General features: G+C 42.7%; 1 protein-coding gene across 1 annotated transcript; it reads left to right on the top strand.

Moving 5' to 3' along the window:
- The first annotated feature begins 4,514 nt into the window (after positions 1 to 4,514).
- On the top strand, positions 4,515 to 14,730 carry LOC103121272 (T-box transcription factor 19). Its single transcript, XM_060184489.1, has 4 exons — positions 4,515 to 4,744; positions 9,879 to 10,143; positions 12,805 to 12,939; positions 14,265 to 14,730. The coding sequence occupies exons 1-4, from the start codon at positions 4,548 to 4,550 to the stop codon at positions 14,328 to 14,330; spliced, it is 663 nt and encodes a 220-aa protein (XP_060040472.1). The 5' UTR covers positions 4,515 to 4,547; the 3' UTR covers positions 14,331 to 14,730.
- The last annotated feature ends 438 nt before the right edge of the window (positions 14,731 to 15,168 follow it).

The raw sequence follows: 15,168 nt of genomic DNA, 5'->3' as shown, positions 1-15,168 counted from the left end.
CACGTCACCAGAGCCTTTATAGACTATTGGCATTAAAAATGATAATTGTCATGACTCGATATACATACTCATGTGACTGGACCTGACACTTGTGCCATTGTAGAGGGTTTGGTGAGAAGCAGAAAAAGCATGTGGGAGGCTGGGTGGTGGCACATCTCTTTAAGCACACATATCATCGTGTGCATGTGGGCCCTAGTTAGAGCCCCCACACTCCATTTACAGGGTAGACGCTAATAAGCAGTGAAGCAGGTCTGTGGGTATCTTACTTCCTCTCTATCTCCCTATCCCTCTCAATTTCTGTCTTGTCAAAAGAAGTATATATAAAAAACCAGGGAGTTGGACGCGCAGTGGGTTAAGCGCACATGACGCAAAACGCAAGGACCGGCGTAAGGATCCCAGTTTGAGCCCCCGGCTCCCCACCTGCAGGGGAGTCACTTCACAGGCAGTGAAACCAGTTTGAAGGTGTCTGTCTTTCTCTTTGTCTTCCCCTCCTCTCTCCATTTCTCTCTGTCCTATCCAACAATGATGAATGACATCAACAACAACAACAATAATAACTACAACAATAAAACAACAAGGGCAACAAAAGGGAATAAATATTAAAAATATATATATATAAATATATAAAAACCAGTTAAAAAGAAAAAAGAGGGTGGGAGTAGATGATTATGCAAAGAAACCCTCATGCTTGAGGCTCCAAAGCCCCAAGTTCAGTCCCCTGCACCACCATAAGCCAGGGTGATTAGTGCTTCTTCTTCTAGCGTTTGCCCTTCTTCCATAGTCAGTCAACAGCGTCAGGTTGAAAGCTGTCAGGAGCTGCTTGTTGCTGGCTTTGAAAGTGACTGGGATCCATGTGGATTCAGTCGGCTAGGAAGGATCGTCAGTTTCCCCAGTGAATGGGTACTCACGGGATGCACCACGAGAAGGTCGATCCAATGCATCCCGGTGATCAGTGCTCTGGTAAAATAAATAAATAATAACTAGAAAGAAAAATTATGTGTTTAATTTGTGATGGCCAGCTAAACTCCCATTTTTAAAAAGAAAAAACATGCCTTTTAAAAAAAATAGACAGGAAATGGGGAAGAAAGAAAGAGAGGAGAGCTATGGGAGCTAGGCTTGAACCTGGGCCACATGCATGACAAAACAACACTATCCAGAAGAGCTATTTACTCAGCTCAAATGCATATGTAAGTAAATGTATCTACACCAAACTTGTAAGCAGAGGTCATTCTGGGTGTGGAAATTATGGAATAGGGTTTTTTATTTTTTGTTCATATTGGGTTGTCAGAAAAATCATAACACATTTTTATGTAGAAAAATATAACTTTTCCAACAACCCAATGTATTAATTATCTACAATAAGACTTGTAGTAACTAGAACATAATCACTCAGGTGACTACAATAAAATATATGTCAGTCAATGTTCACGGTGCCAGTATGCCGGGCTAGCTTTGCGGAGGGAGACAGATGACCATGGACACATGGCTAAGCGGAGAAGCAGTATTTCTTTATTCACGAGCAAACGGTTCAAAAAACTAATCTAATCTAATCACAACCCAAATCTGTCCTATTCTCTCTCCTCTGGCCGAAGAGTCCCGAACCAAAGAAGTATGTAGGTTAGGGGGCGGGGAGAAGCAAGAAGCCCGCAAAGGCCAGGACTAAACCAAAATCTCCCAGAGGCAGGGGGGAGTGAGACCAAACCAATGTAACAGAATGACCATGTAAATAGACCACAACCTCAAGCAATGTAACAGAAGGGATTCCAGAAGCAGAACTAGAAGCATACCAACAAATATAGACCAAGCATTTTCTGTTATTCATTAGTTTCAAATTCAGCCATTAAGCTGAACTATATGAACTTGCTTATTCAGGTAGACAAGGGTTGGATACGATTCAATCTAAAATGTCTAATCCAATATAGCCCTTGGAGGTACTAGCCTGGAAAATAAAATCATTGTGTGAATAGACAGACTCAGGGTTGACAGCACCATATGCAGGTCCTTATTCCCATATGACTCTGGGGAATCTACAAGCTACTCCTTGTGCTTTTCCTATCAGTCCCTCTTATCTGGCCACTTGGGCTGAGCCCATATGCTCACTCAGTCTCAGGGTCATACTTGGGATATGACTGTACTCTAGTTCCCTCTTTTCTTCCTTTTGGTTCTTCTGAAGAGAGAATCTGTGAAGTCCTCAGGTACAGGTGTTTATGGGGAGACATTGTCCAAAGCACAACAGAGGGTTTTCATTGTGAAGGTTCATGGGAGAAATGGCTTGTTTCTATTTTAGGGACACTGTGTAATGTACACCAAATGTGAACCCCTCTTTGCATTGGCTGCTAGGAAGTTTAGCACCACAGTAAGCCTTGTTTCTCTGCAGCTCCCCCCCTTTTAAGTATTTTTTTAAAATATTTTTTAAGAGAGTCGGGCTGTAGCGCAGCGGGTTAAGCGCAGGTGGCGCAAAGCACAAGGATCGGCATAAGGATCCCGGTTCGAACCCCGGCTCCCCACCTGCAGGGGAGTCGCTTCACAGGCGGTGAAGCAGGTCTGCAGGTGTCTATCTTTCTCTCCTCCTCTCTGTCTTCCCCTCCTCTCTCCATTTCTCTCTGTCCTATCCAACAACGACAACAATAATAACTACAACAATAAAACAACAAGGGCAACAAAAGGGAATAAATAAATAAAATAAATATTAAAAAATATTTTTAAAAATTTATTATTGGATAGAGACAGAGAGAAATTGAGAGGGGAGAGGAAGATAGAGAGGGAAAGAGACAGAGAGACACCCGAAGTTCTGCTTCACCACTTGTGAAGCTTTCCCCCTGCAGGTGGGAACCAGGGGCTTGAACCTGGGTCCTTGCACATTGTAATGTATGCGCTTTAACCAGGTGCATCACCACCTGCCCACTCCCTTTCTTTCTTAAGCAGAGCACTGTTCAGCTCTTGTTTATGGTGGTGCTGGAGATTGAACCTGGGACCTTGGAGATTTGGACATGTAATTCTTTTTGGATAACCCTTCTGCTAGTTCCTGGCCCTTCTATAGTGCCTTGAAAAAAAAAATAAATTTTTTATCTTAGTTGAACTTATTGTTTTTACCAGAGCTCTACTTAGCTCTGGCTTATAGTGGTGACTGGGAATAAACCTGAGACTTATGTATGGTTCCTCAGGCATGAAAGTCTGTTGTGTAAACAAACCACTGTGCCATCCCCCTGCTTCCCCCAACAGTGTCTTTAAAAAAGTCATTATGGGGAGTCAGGTGGTAGCACAGTGGGTTAAGCGCATGTGGCGCAAAGCGCAAGGACCAGCACAAGGATCCAGGTTCGAGGCCCCAGCTCCCCACCTACAGGGGAGTCACTTCACAGGCGTTGAAGCCCGTCTGCAGGTGTCTTTCTTTCCCCCTCTCTGTCTTCCCTTCCTTTCTCCATTTCTCTCTGTCCTATCCAATAATGATGACATCAATAACTACAACAACAAAAAAACATTAAAAAGAAAAAAAAAGATGATGTGGGTGTCAGGCAGTAGTGCAATGGGTTAAGCGCAGGTGGCACCAAGCGCAAGGACCAGAGTAAGAATCCTGGTTCGAGCCCCGGCTCCCCACCTGTAGGGGAGTTGCTTCACAGGCGGTGAAGCAGGTCTGAAGGTGTCTTCCCCTCCTCTTTCCATTTCTCTCTGTCCTATCCAACAATGACAACAATAATAATAACTGCAACAATAAAACAACAGGGGCAGCAAAAGGGAATAAATAAATAAATAAATAAATAAATAAATAAATAATAAAAAAGGATGATGTAAGAATTGAAACTCTGTACTACAAGGATGATGGACAGGTCCAGAGGCTTCTGTTGGGGGAGGCCATGATGTCCCCTTGTGAATGGCCGTGGGTATAGGTGCTTAGAGAACATTGTGCTGTTTTCGGACCCCAAAGCTGGGCCCTAGAGCTCCCAGTTTCATTCCTCAGAAGCTGTTGTATTCCTTGGAGCCTCTGACTTCTGTAAGATTTTCTCCCCAGGCTTCCAAGGCAGTATTGAACCACCCAGGAGTTCAGTCTCCACTGTATCTGGGAAACTGGTCTTGGCATCAAGTTTATGGGTTCCTCTGGATGTTCCCCCACAGGTGCCACATGCCACGATTTATGCACAAACATGATTTTCCTGATTGTTGTAGTCTGGGCCTGGAACAATTTTAATTAACAGGAAAATGGTCCTCAATACACCGATTAGACCTCTTCAGGTACAAGAAGATAAAAGCCTGATCATTTGGATGGAGTACTCTTCTTAAACGTCTCTGCCTACAGCCAATGGGGAGCCAGTCCTCTCCCACCTGATCCCATGAGTAATTAAGAGAGGGTTTTCTCCCCCTCCCTCCTCCCACCCCTCCCCAACGGAGGCTTAACAGGTTGGTGGTATAATTTGGAGACTTTAAGGGGTGTCATACTAGGAGCTTAGGTAAGCACAGGACCTGTCCCTCAGCTCCTCAGGCTTGGTCTGGCTGGTTCTGAAAAGCAGCCGAGGTGGGTGGCATTTCTCAGTCAAGTTCAAGGCCCTTTGGTCATGAGTGATTTGGGTACCCTGAAGCTCAGCGATGGCACTGAGTCCCGGTTACTCAATGTGGTGGAAAGCGAGCTCCAAGCAGGGAGGGAGAAGGGCGACCCCACGGAGAAGCAACTACAGATCATCCTGGAGGATGCCCCTCTCTGGCAGAGGTTCAAGGAAGTCACGAATGAGATGATTGTGACCAAGAATGGCAGGTGAGTCTGCTTGGGCTGAGGGGCTGGCCAGGGTGGATGAGCCCTTGAATACTGAGACCAGTGGCACTTTGCTTTCTCTGATCAGTTAATTCATTTCCTGGCCACCAGAGGTATGGAGGATAAAGCCACCTGTCTCATGCAGAAATTCTGGGAAGTTGCTATAAGGGAGGTACCCTCAGGGGTTTGGGAAATGTGCTCAGATGTGAGAAAATCATATGAACTGTTGGCTGCAAATCCTGAGCTCCAGCTCCACTCAGATAAAGCAAAATTAACTTTGTTTGGAAGCTGAATGCTTTCCTCTTCAGTCCACCAAACTTGCCAGAAATTTCTGACTAGATGAACATTGGGAGCAAAAGTGCAAAACTGAATCTCATTGCTGTGTTGCTGGTGAGTGTTCATTGAGATTTTGTGTGTTTGGGAAGAGTTTAAGGAATAATTAAAGAAAAGGAGCATGCAGCCTGGGAGAAGATACAGTCTCTCTCTTTTTTTTTTTCATTGTGACAAATTAGGGGGTTAAGGGAAAGTTAAGTGATTCCTGTTGGTGCTTCTTGGATTTGATTAAATCCAGCCCACTAGGGGATTGTTAAAGCAACATCAGAAGCGTTCACTTTCTTCTGGAATGAAAATTTCACAGTTCCTAGTTCATCCAAACTGGCAACTAACCTCTCAGTAATGCTCAGAGATCTTCAGTTACCACTGTCACAGAAGGGGCATTTTCAGTTTTGCCAGGTTTGTGATTGTGACAGAAATGTCAAGAAATTCCTTGATAGAAATATATTCTCTAGAAGAAAAGTTGAGTCCAACAGAATTTAAGCAGGTTTTTGTCCTTTGTGAAATGCTTCCCTTCTAATGCCTGACTTTGCCATTTTTGAATAAAATATTTGGTATAGAAAAGGACCCTCTTGTCAATTTGGGTTAAGAGGACCTTGAAAGCTGGTGGCTGACATAAAAGTCATAGGTAAAAGTCATACTCAAAATAAGGACATTCAATATGCTGCTTATTCCTTGAGGCTGGAAAAGCAACCTTTCTAGATGCTTACCTTTCTCTCTCTAAATGAGTCTCCTAATTATTTCACTTGGGATTATTTTACTCTTAATATTTGTAATTATAATTTTTTTTACGATGTAATTGTAAATTTATCTATTTATGTTCTTGATATGTCTTTATATGTTTTTAGCCTCTTTGGTAGAAAGAATTATAAAACATGCATTTATTTACTTAGTTCTTCTTAATATGTTTTTATTTAAAAATATTTTCAGGGTCCAATGATTTTATTATATTCTGTACTCACTAAATTAACAACAATTATAAAACATGTCTTTAGCATCAAAATTTCCCAGATTTCTAATTGGATTTACTTTCTTTCCTTTCAAAGATATGTGATGGTGCAATTGTAAAATATTGTAACTGGCAATAGATAGGAATTTCTGTTTATCATTCTTTGTACTTTGGATAATAGTTACATTGATAGTCTCTCACTTTTCTGTCAACATGGCCATCTATGACAATAAGATAAGCATAATCACCAAGCAAAGATACATCTTGTTTATGTAAGTAAGGAATAGAGAACAACCATTTCTGAAATTATCATGAAATTCAACTTAATGATAAGCTCTTTTGGCATGTACTTTACAATTTGAGAACTTTCTTATGCCTTCTTTTAAACCAATTATTTCTCCATATTTAAAATGTAAAATTCCTCACATGTCTAGAGTAATTTAACATTAAGTATGTGAAACATTTTTGTAGAAAAAGCCTAATTATGGCCAACTTGGATTTTCATATTGGTCTTCCCGCTACAGTGGGATTGATTTTTTTCTTATTATTGTCATCTGTACTTTCTTCTTCATCACTCTTCCTTCCTCTTTTAACCATTTTGCCTCTTTCTTTCTTTCTTTCTTTCTTTCTTTCTTTCTTTCTTTCTTCCTTTCTTTCTTTTTTTCTTTTCACCAGATCACTGCTCAGCTCTGGTGCAGGGGACTGAATCTGGGACTTCGAAGCCTCAGGCATGAGAGTCTGTTTGCATAACCATTATGCGATCTACTTCTGCCCCCCTGTCCGTTTTCCTTTTGTCATGGACCTGCTATCTCTTCTATCCCTGTCTCCTTCAGCTATTCCTCTGTCTGGTACAGGATTTGTGGTTTCTCCTGAATCTTCTCAAAGATATAGTCTCCAGGATTATTGCTAGAGCTCAGTGCCAGCACTATGAATCCACTGATCCTGGAAGCCATTTTTTACATTGTATTGGGTAGATCAGAGAGAAATTGAGAGAGGAGGGGGAAGTAGAGAGGGAGAGGGAAAGACACAGGGGGCTCAAACACAGATCCTTGAACAGGTCCTTGCAAATAGCGTGATGTGCACTTAATTGGGTATACCACCACTGGCCCCATTTTGATATTAAAAATTTTAATTATTATTATTATTATTTATTATTATTATTTTACCAGCTCTGGTACTGTACTGCTCAGCTATGGCTTATGTTGGTGTGGGGGATTGAATCTAAGACCTTGGAACCTCAAGCAGGAGAGTCTCTTTTCTTTTCTTTTCTTTTCTTTTCTTTTCTTTTCTCTTCTCTCTTCTCTTCTTTTCCTTCCTTCCTTCCTTCCTTTCTTCCTTCCTTCCTTCCTTCCTTTCTTTATTCCCTTTTGTTGTTTTATTGTTGTAGTTATTGTTGTTGTTATTGATGTCATTGTTGTTGGATAGGACAGAGAGAAATGGAAAGAGGAGGGGAAGACAGAGAGGGGGAGAGAAAGATAGTCACCTGGAGACCTGCTTCACCACCTGTGAAGTGACTCCCCTGTAGGTGGGGAGCCAGATGCTCAAACTGGGATCCTTACACGGGTCCTTGCACTTGACGCAAGAGTCTCTTTTCATAACCATTATGCTATCTACCCCACACTCTTGATATCTTTTATTCAGTCTGAGTCTTCTTTATTGATAAAGCCTGCCCAGCCCTGCAAGCAGTAAACTTCCTGATTTTCTCCCCTAAATCATGGGAGTGGTCAGGTAATTCCTCTGTACCTGAGGTTGCTTTATTCTTCATAATAGGATGGGTTGTCTATGGCCATACCACCCTGAACACGCCCGATCTCAGAAGGATGGGTTGATGAAAGAATTGAAAGACTCATTTTCTAATGGAGACCTACTTTCATATGCTCTGAAATTGATCAGAAATAGTACAGAGATAATTTTCCCCTAAAAGCACTGTATTATGCCCAGCAACTTGGATACTGATGGCTTCTTTTTCCCCTCTCTGTTTTACCTTCCTCTTTCTTCCTTTCCTCCCTTTTTTAACCCTTTTCCTCTTTTTTTTTAATTTTTAATTTTTTTGCTTCCAAGGTTATTGCTGGGTCTTGGTGCCTACACTATGAATCCACTGCTCCTAGAGGCCATTTTCCCCCCTTTTATTGCCCTTGTTGCCTTTGTTATTGTTGCCACTGCTGATAGGACAGAGAGAAACCGGAGAGGAATGGAAGACAAAGAGGGGTAGAGAAAAACATCTGCAGACCTGCTTCACTGTGGTCACTACCCGCCCCCCGCCCCCCCGCCAGATGGGGAGCCCAGGGCTTGAAACCTTATGCCAGTTCTTGCACTTTGCGCCATGTGCCCTTAACCTGAGGTGCTACAGTCTGCCCCCTTCCCTCTTTTTATTTAAAATTTTAGTAATTAACATCCAATAGCCTTTCAGATACAACAATAAAAATTACGATAGATTCCTGAAACTCCTTGAATCTTATTCTCTCCATCCTATAAGTAATAAACATGTTTTAGGGTTATAGAGAAAAAAAAAGCTATCTTAGGTTCAAGAAGCAAATAAGTTCTCTTTCCTTTCTTGTTTTCTTTATTGTAACATCTTCACCATAGGGACAATGCTGTGTTTCATGTGTATTTCCACAGAGTTAAGTAATTTTGATTGAAGCATTTCTGATTAACTGGTCTATATAGAATAGCAGTTTGGTATCGCTGAGTTTATATGCTAGTGACTAGGGAATGCTGATGCAAGGGCTGATTTCAAAGTTCCAGGGAGGGCAGTGCAAGAGAGAAAATTAAGGTTGCATATCAGGCAAATACATCTCCATGTCCCCACAGCTCAGGTTTTTTTTTTTTTTATATTTATTTTCTTTTTTTCCCTTTTGTTGCCCTTGTTTTATTGTTGTAGTTATTATTGATGTCATCGTTATTGGGTAGGACAGAGAGAAATGAAGAGAGGAGGGGAAGACAGAGGGGGAGAGAAAGGTAGACATCTGCAGACCTGCTTCACCGCCTGTGAAGTGACTCCCCTGCAGGTGGGAGCCGGGGGCTTGAACTGGGATCCTTACACTGGTCCTTGCGCTTTGCGCCATGTATACTTAACCCACTGCGCTACCACCTGACTCCCAGCTCATGGTTTTTTGTCTCCAGAGTTTTTGGCTGCAGTCTCTTAGGGTTATATGTGTAGTCTGCCTCTAACCAGGGCATTCTGGTCCAGAGCTCCTACTCCTCACAGCCTTTGTCTGAGGTGCTGGCTATTAAGCAGGAACAGCTGGTTGTTCTAGAGGGCAGCAGAAGGAGGATATATGTCTAGGTCAATGTATCTCAAAGTACAGTCATAACTGAACTCCTCAGAACCTTCAGAATGCAGGGTTCCACTTTGATTACCCACGTTGCCCTGCACACACACCCAGCTGTCAAATGCTGAGTGTCCTGTGGGAAAGGAGCACTTGCCCACCCCATTTACCAGAATCCAGGTCTCCCAGACCCCTGATCACTGATTGAGAACCAGGTTCTCAGAGGCCCTGGAAGGACTGCTTGCAGTGTGGGACCCCTGGCAAGAAAGCAGGTGGAGAGCTCTGAGAGGATGCACAGGCATCTGAGTGTGTTCCTGGGGCTGCAGGGGCTTCCTTCAAATGGTGAGATCTCTGGCTTCTAGGCTTTGGAAAGAACACTGAGTTAACAGAATATTGTTCTGTCAAATGCATTCACGAGAGGGGCTCTGTTTATTTGCCCACACACTCAGTATTCTCTGTACCCCCAGGATCTCCAGGTCTGATTTCCTGATGTGCACAGTCTGCTGGGAGTGATGGGGAGGAGAAGCGGGAAGGGGACTTCTCTCCACTATCCCTCCTTGGGCTCACTTCCTACCTTTTCTTTTAGACGAATGTTCCCAGTCCTGAAGGTCAGTGTGACGGGGCTGGACCCCAACGCCATGTACTCCCTGCTGCTGGACTTTGTCCCCACTGATGGTCACCGCTGGAAGTATGTCAACGGGGAGTGGGTGCCTGCGGGTAAGCCCGAAGTGTCCAGCCACAGCTGCGTCTACATACACCCCGACTCCCCAAACTTTGGGGCACACTGGATGAAGGCGCCCATCTCCTTCAGCAAAGTCAAGCTCACCAACAAGCTCAATGGAGGCGGGCAGGTACTGTCCCACACCTGCCCTGCCACCCACCCCGCCAATCAAGAAATATCAAGGGTACATTTAGGCAATTAGAGGGGTCCTCACTGGCCTCTTCTTCCACAGAAGCCAATTATTCCCCTGAGTCCAAATGTAAATAGGAATAAACAGGTCTTAATTGGTGCTTTCAGTTTTTAATGGACTTCCTGATGTTCTGAGAGAAAAGAGGGTTGTAGTTCCCTTAATCAAAGGCCTTTTCAGAGTTGGGGCTTGGATGGGGTGCTTTTACCCAGGCAGGAAGGGAACCTAGGTTTTGTTTTGCTCTCTCCCTATTTTTTTTGGCATAAGTGGCATGTTGGCAATAGACAGATACCTTAATAAAAAGCTGCTCCTAAATGAAATAATTGCTACTTCCACTTGGGCATTATGATAATTATCAATAGATTGTTGAACTAGCTTTTGGTTTTCAGGGAAAAAAATGCAAACAAATCTTAACTAAGGAAGGTTTTAGTTAAGGCCTCCAATTAGGGTAAATAAGATTTGGGGGGCTTTCTCCTTTCTTACATAGGGTTGTGAATACAGGTACCCTGGGTTAGATTCTTGGGGACTTTATAAATTGTGATCTGTGGGGGTGAGGGTAGATAGCATAATGGTTATGCAAAGAGACTCTCATGCCTGAGGCTCCAAAGTCCCAGGTTCAATCTTCTGAACCACCATAAGCCTGAGCTGAGCAGTGCTCTGGTTAAAAAAAAAAAAAAAAAATATATATATGTATATATATAAATTAAAATAAATAAAAATAGTCATCTGTGGGGAGATGTGGTGGGGGAGGAGGGAGAGAATGGTTTTATTGCAATCCTCCAGCCCCTAGCCCTTAGCTTTCTATTTCTGTGCCCAGTCTCTGGTTTCCATTTAGCTCGTTGGATGCAGGAGTTAATGTCTTAAGAGGGAAAGGGAACCCATTAAAGTTTTTGCAATATTCACATAGTTCTGGTTCTTTTTAAAAAATTTCTTTATTGGGGAATTAATGTTTTACATTCGACAGTAAATACAATAATTTCTACATGCATAACATTTGCCAGTTTTCCATATAACAATACAACCCCCACTAGGTCCTTTATTGGTTCTGGTTCTTTTTTGAAACAGAAAATTGGTACTGAGATACAGCTTAGTGATACAGAACATGCTTCATATGTGAACACACACACATCAACAGCCTAATTAAAAAACAAACAGGATATTGGAAACTAAACCATTGTTGCCTAGCAGATTTCCATGGGAGACTTTCTTCTTTTTTCTTTTTCCCTCCCTCCTTTCCATCCTTTCTTTTTTTTTTAAATATTTATTTATTCCCTTTTGTAGCCCTTGTTTCATTGTAGTTATTATTGTTGTTGTTATTGATGTCATTGTTGGATAGGACAGAGACAAATGGAGAGAGGAGGGGAAGACAGAGAGGGGGAGAGATAGATAGTGAAGCGACTCCGCTGCAGGTGGGGAGCCGAGGGCTCAAACTGGGATCCTTACGCCAGTCCCTTTCCTTCCTTTCTTATAGAGGCAGAGAGAGAGAGAGAGAAAGAAAGAAGAGAAACTCACAGCATTGAAATTCCCCTTCAATGTACCCAACCCATCAAACCTGGGTTGTGTACATTATTATTTTTTACATTTTATTTATTTACTTATTTTTGTCAGAGCACTGCTCGGCTCTGGCTTATCACCATTGAGGGGGAATTGGGCCTAGGACCTGGGAGCCTCAAGCATGAGAATCGGTTTGCATAACCATTATGTTATCTCCCCACCCTGTGCACATTATTATTATTATTTTTTAAACTTTTATTTCTTATTTATTATATATGAAAAGGTGATGGGGTTGGAGGGGGAAAGAGAGAAAAAGAGAGAGAGATTGATTTTCATGTAAGGCAGAACAGGTGAGAGAAATAACCAGAGTGGTGTCAAGGATTGAATCAGGAACCTCAAGCATGAAAGTCTGATGCTCTACCAGTTGAGCCATCTCCCTAGCCATGGGAGGCTTTCAGTAAATCTTTTATCAGAACTAAAGTAGATCTCAGGTATCAAATGTCACTCTATAATCACTTGTGTGATCAACCACTGTCAGCACTTTGAGGTATAGGATTCCTCATAGAAAAAAAAAACCCAAAGGTTTTAGTAGATCAAAAATACACATCTTGTTGGAATTTACTAGCTGAGGGAGAAGGAAATAAAAAGGAAGCTGGGATTTGGACAGAGTGGAGCACTCTCTAGAGCAGCTGTTCCCTGGGAGCCTGCCTCCTTCCTTGGAAGCTCCAATGTTCTGCCCCCTCCCCAGCTTTAAAAGCCCCCATCGTGGGGCCAGGTGGTGGCACACCTGATTAAATACACACATCACAGCGTGCAAGGACCCAGGTTCAAGCACCTGGTCCCTACCTGCAGGGGGCGAGTTTTACGAGTAGTGAAGCAGGGCTGCAGGTGTCTCCTGTGTCTCTGTCTACCCTATCCCTCTCAATTTCTATCGGTCTCTATCCAATAAAAAATAAATAAATATATTAGAAAAAAAAAAAAAAACCATTATGCCTCAGACTGGGGTGGGCAGCCCAGATACTCAGGACACTGTTCTGGCTTCACTGTGTGGATAATGAACTGGAGGTCCCCCAAACTCTGCACATCTCTTTCCTTCTCGCCCTTCTCCAGATAATGCTGAACTCCTTGCATAAATATGAACCCCAGGTTCACATAGTGCGAGTGGGGGGCTCCCACCGGATGGTGATGAACTGCTCTTTCCCTGAAACCCAGTTCATTGCAGTAACTGCCTATCAGAATGAGGAGGTGAGTGTACATATGTGTGCATTTATGTGTAGATAAGTCACTACACAGGTGTGCATGTGACTACATATTTATATGCGTGTGTTTATATATGCATGTACACAAGTGAGTGTGTGTGTGTAAATATCACCTAGGGGAGCATGGGGGTTGGGAGGGTTGTGTCACTGCTTTGGCCAAGCTTGGATGACAGACAGGCTTTCCAGGACTCACATGTAACAGAGGGGAATTTAGTATTTATTTATTTATTTATTTATTTATTTATTTATTTATTTATTTATTTAATGGGGCACTGCTCAGTTCTGGCTTATGTTGATAGGGGTGGGGAGGATTGAACCTGGGACCTGGGAGCCTCAGGCATGAGAGTCTGTCTGCATAACCATTATGATATCTACCTCCACCTGCAGAAGGGAATTTGAGGCTGTTATGTTCACTCCTCTAACACCCCCTCAGGCTTATGTTACACATTTGGCCTCCATGTGTCCCCTGGGCTACAACTCAGGAAATCGTAGCTTTTAACCTCTGCCCTTGACATGACCCTGCCATGCTGGTGGAGATGTTCCCAGTGAGAGGAACCATGTTGGGAGATGCAGGAGCCCAAATCTCCTGGCTGCTGAGGCCAACTTCCCTGGCCACTGTGTGTGAGTCAACACTGCTTTCCTGGTTTCTTCACGTTTCCAGGGCCAGAAGGAGTTGAGCTTTTATTTCATTTTTCTTTCTCTACCAGAAAGCAGTAGGCCATGCACTTACATATAAACAGTTGTTTCAGTATTTACTTACTCAGCGGATATCTGTATCCTGGATGCTGTTCTCCATGCTGAGGAGCCTGCCGTGAATAAACGGGCTCCATGCCTACAGATACTCACACCCCAGTGGGGAGATAAAAACCAATCATAGATGCTACAGATATAGCTGCTGTAGTGGCTTTGTGCAGAAGTGAGCAAAAACAAACAAACAAACAAACAAAACAGGAAAGAAAACCTCCCACGAAAAAAACTAACCAACTGACCAAAAAAACAATGTTTCTGAAACATAGAGAGGGAGGAAAAGAAGGGGAACTGGATGGGGTGAACTGGGTGGTGGTAGGTGGAAACTGGACTTTTGGTGGGGTTGCCTGCTGTGGCAGGAACCTTCCCTGAAGTGTAAAGCAGTGCTCCAGGAACCTAAACAGTGTTAATCAGTGAGAGTTTAATAATATTAGGAAACTAAAAATTAACTGGAGGAGATAGTTGGGAATGATTTAAGTTTTATAGAAACTCAGGTGAAGTAAAGGCTTCTGTTTGCTTGAGAATGTTTCATTCTCACTGACTCTTCTTATCTCTGTGAACAAGATTACAGCGCTCAAAATCAAGTACAACCCTTTTGCCAAAGCCTTCTTGGATGCTAAGGAAAGGTGAGTAGGGAAGTTTCAGTGAGATTTTATGGACTGACCTCTGCAAATGTGAGACTTGTGATTCTCTTTAAAGCAACTAGATTAGCAGCATCTGCATATTACCTGTGCTAGAAACTTGTTTTCTTCTTTTTTTTAAAAAAAATATTTATTTTATTTATTTATTCCCTTTTGTTGCCCTTGTTGTTTTATTGTTGTAGTTATTATTGTTGTTGTCGTTGTTGGATAGGACAGAGAGAAATGGAGAGAGGAGGGGAAGACAGAGAGGAGGAGAGAAAGACAGACACCTGCAGACCTGCTTCACCGCCTGTGAAGCGACTCCACTGCAGGTGGGGAGCTGGGGTTCGAACCGGGATCCTTATGCCAGTCCTTGTGCTTTGCGCCACCTGCGCTTAACCCGCTGCGCTACAGCCCGACTCCCAGAAACTTGTTTTCATGTATAGTCAGCAAAGTAGGCAAAATTTGAAAAGTTTTATTTTTTTTTCTAGAACACTGCTCAACTCTGGTTTATGGGAGTGGTGTTAGGGATTGAACCTGGGACCTTTTATGCCTCAGGCATGAAAGTCTTTTTGCGTAACCATTATGCTATCTCTTCAGACTCTGGAAAAATCTTAATTATCTGTTTAATATAATGGGGACCCCAGAGATCTGCACCTAACTTAATTTTGTCAGTCCCGAGTTACCACAGATTATTATTATTTTTTATTTTTATTTATTTATTTTTACTCTTCAGTCCTGGTTTATGGTGGTGTGGGGGGATTAAACCTGGGCCTTGGGGCCTCAGGCATGAGAGTTTGTTTGCACAGTCATTATGCTATCCTCCGCCCCCACAGATTATTTTTTTT

Source organism: Erinaceus europaeus, unplaced genomic scaffold (genome assembly GCF_950295315.1).
Source record: "Erinaceus europaeus unplaced genomic scaffold, mEriEur2.1 scaffold_892, whole genome shotgun sequence".
NCBI classification, from domain to species: domain Eukaryota; kingdom Metazoa; phylum Chordata; class Mammalia; order Eulipotyphla; family Erinaceidae; genus Erinaceus; species Erinaceus europaeus.
The sequence above is the reverse complement of the archived record's forward strand: the minus strand, read 5'-3'. Positions and strand labels throughout refer to the sequence as shown.

What these genes read in the sequence shown, in the direction of transcription:
- LOC103121272 (XM_060184489.1), top strand. Translation starts at nt 4,548, where the DNA reads ATGAGTGATTTGGGTACCCTGAAGCTCAGCGATGGCACTGAGTCCCGG. An exon ending in ATTGTGACCAAGAATGGCAG is followed by an intron (nt 4,745 to 9,878) that starts GTGAGTCTGCTT and finishes CTTTTCTTTTAG; the next exon opens with ACGAATGTTCCCAGTCCTGA. An exon ending in AGCTCAATGGAGGCGGGCAG is followed by an intron (nt 10,144 to 12,804) that starts GTACTGTCCCAC and finishes GCCCTTCTCCAG; the next exon opens with ATAATGCTGAACTCCTTGCA.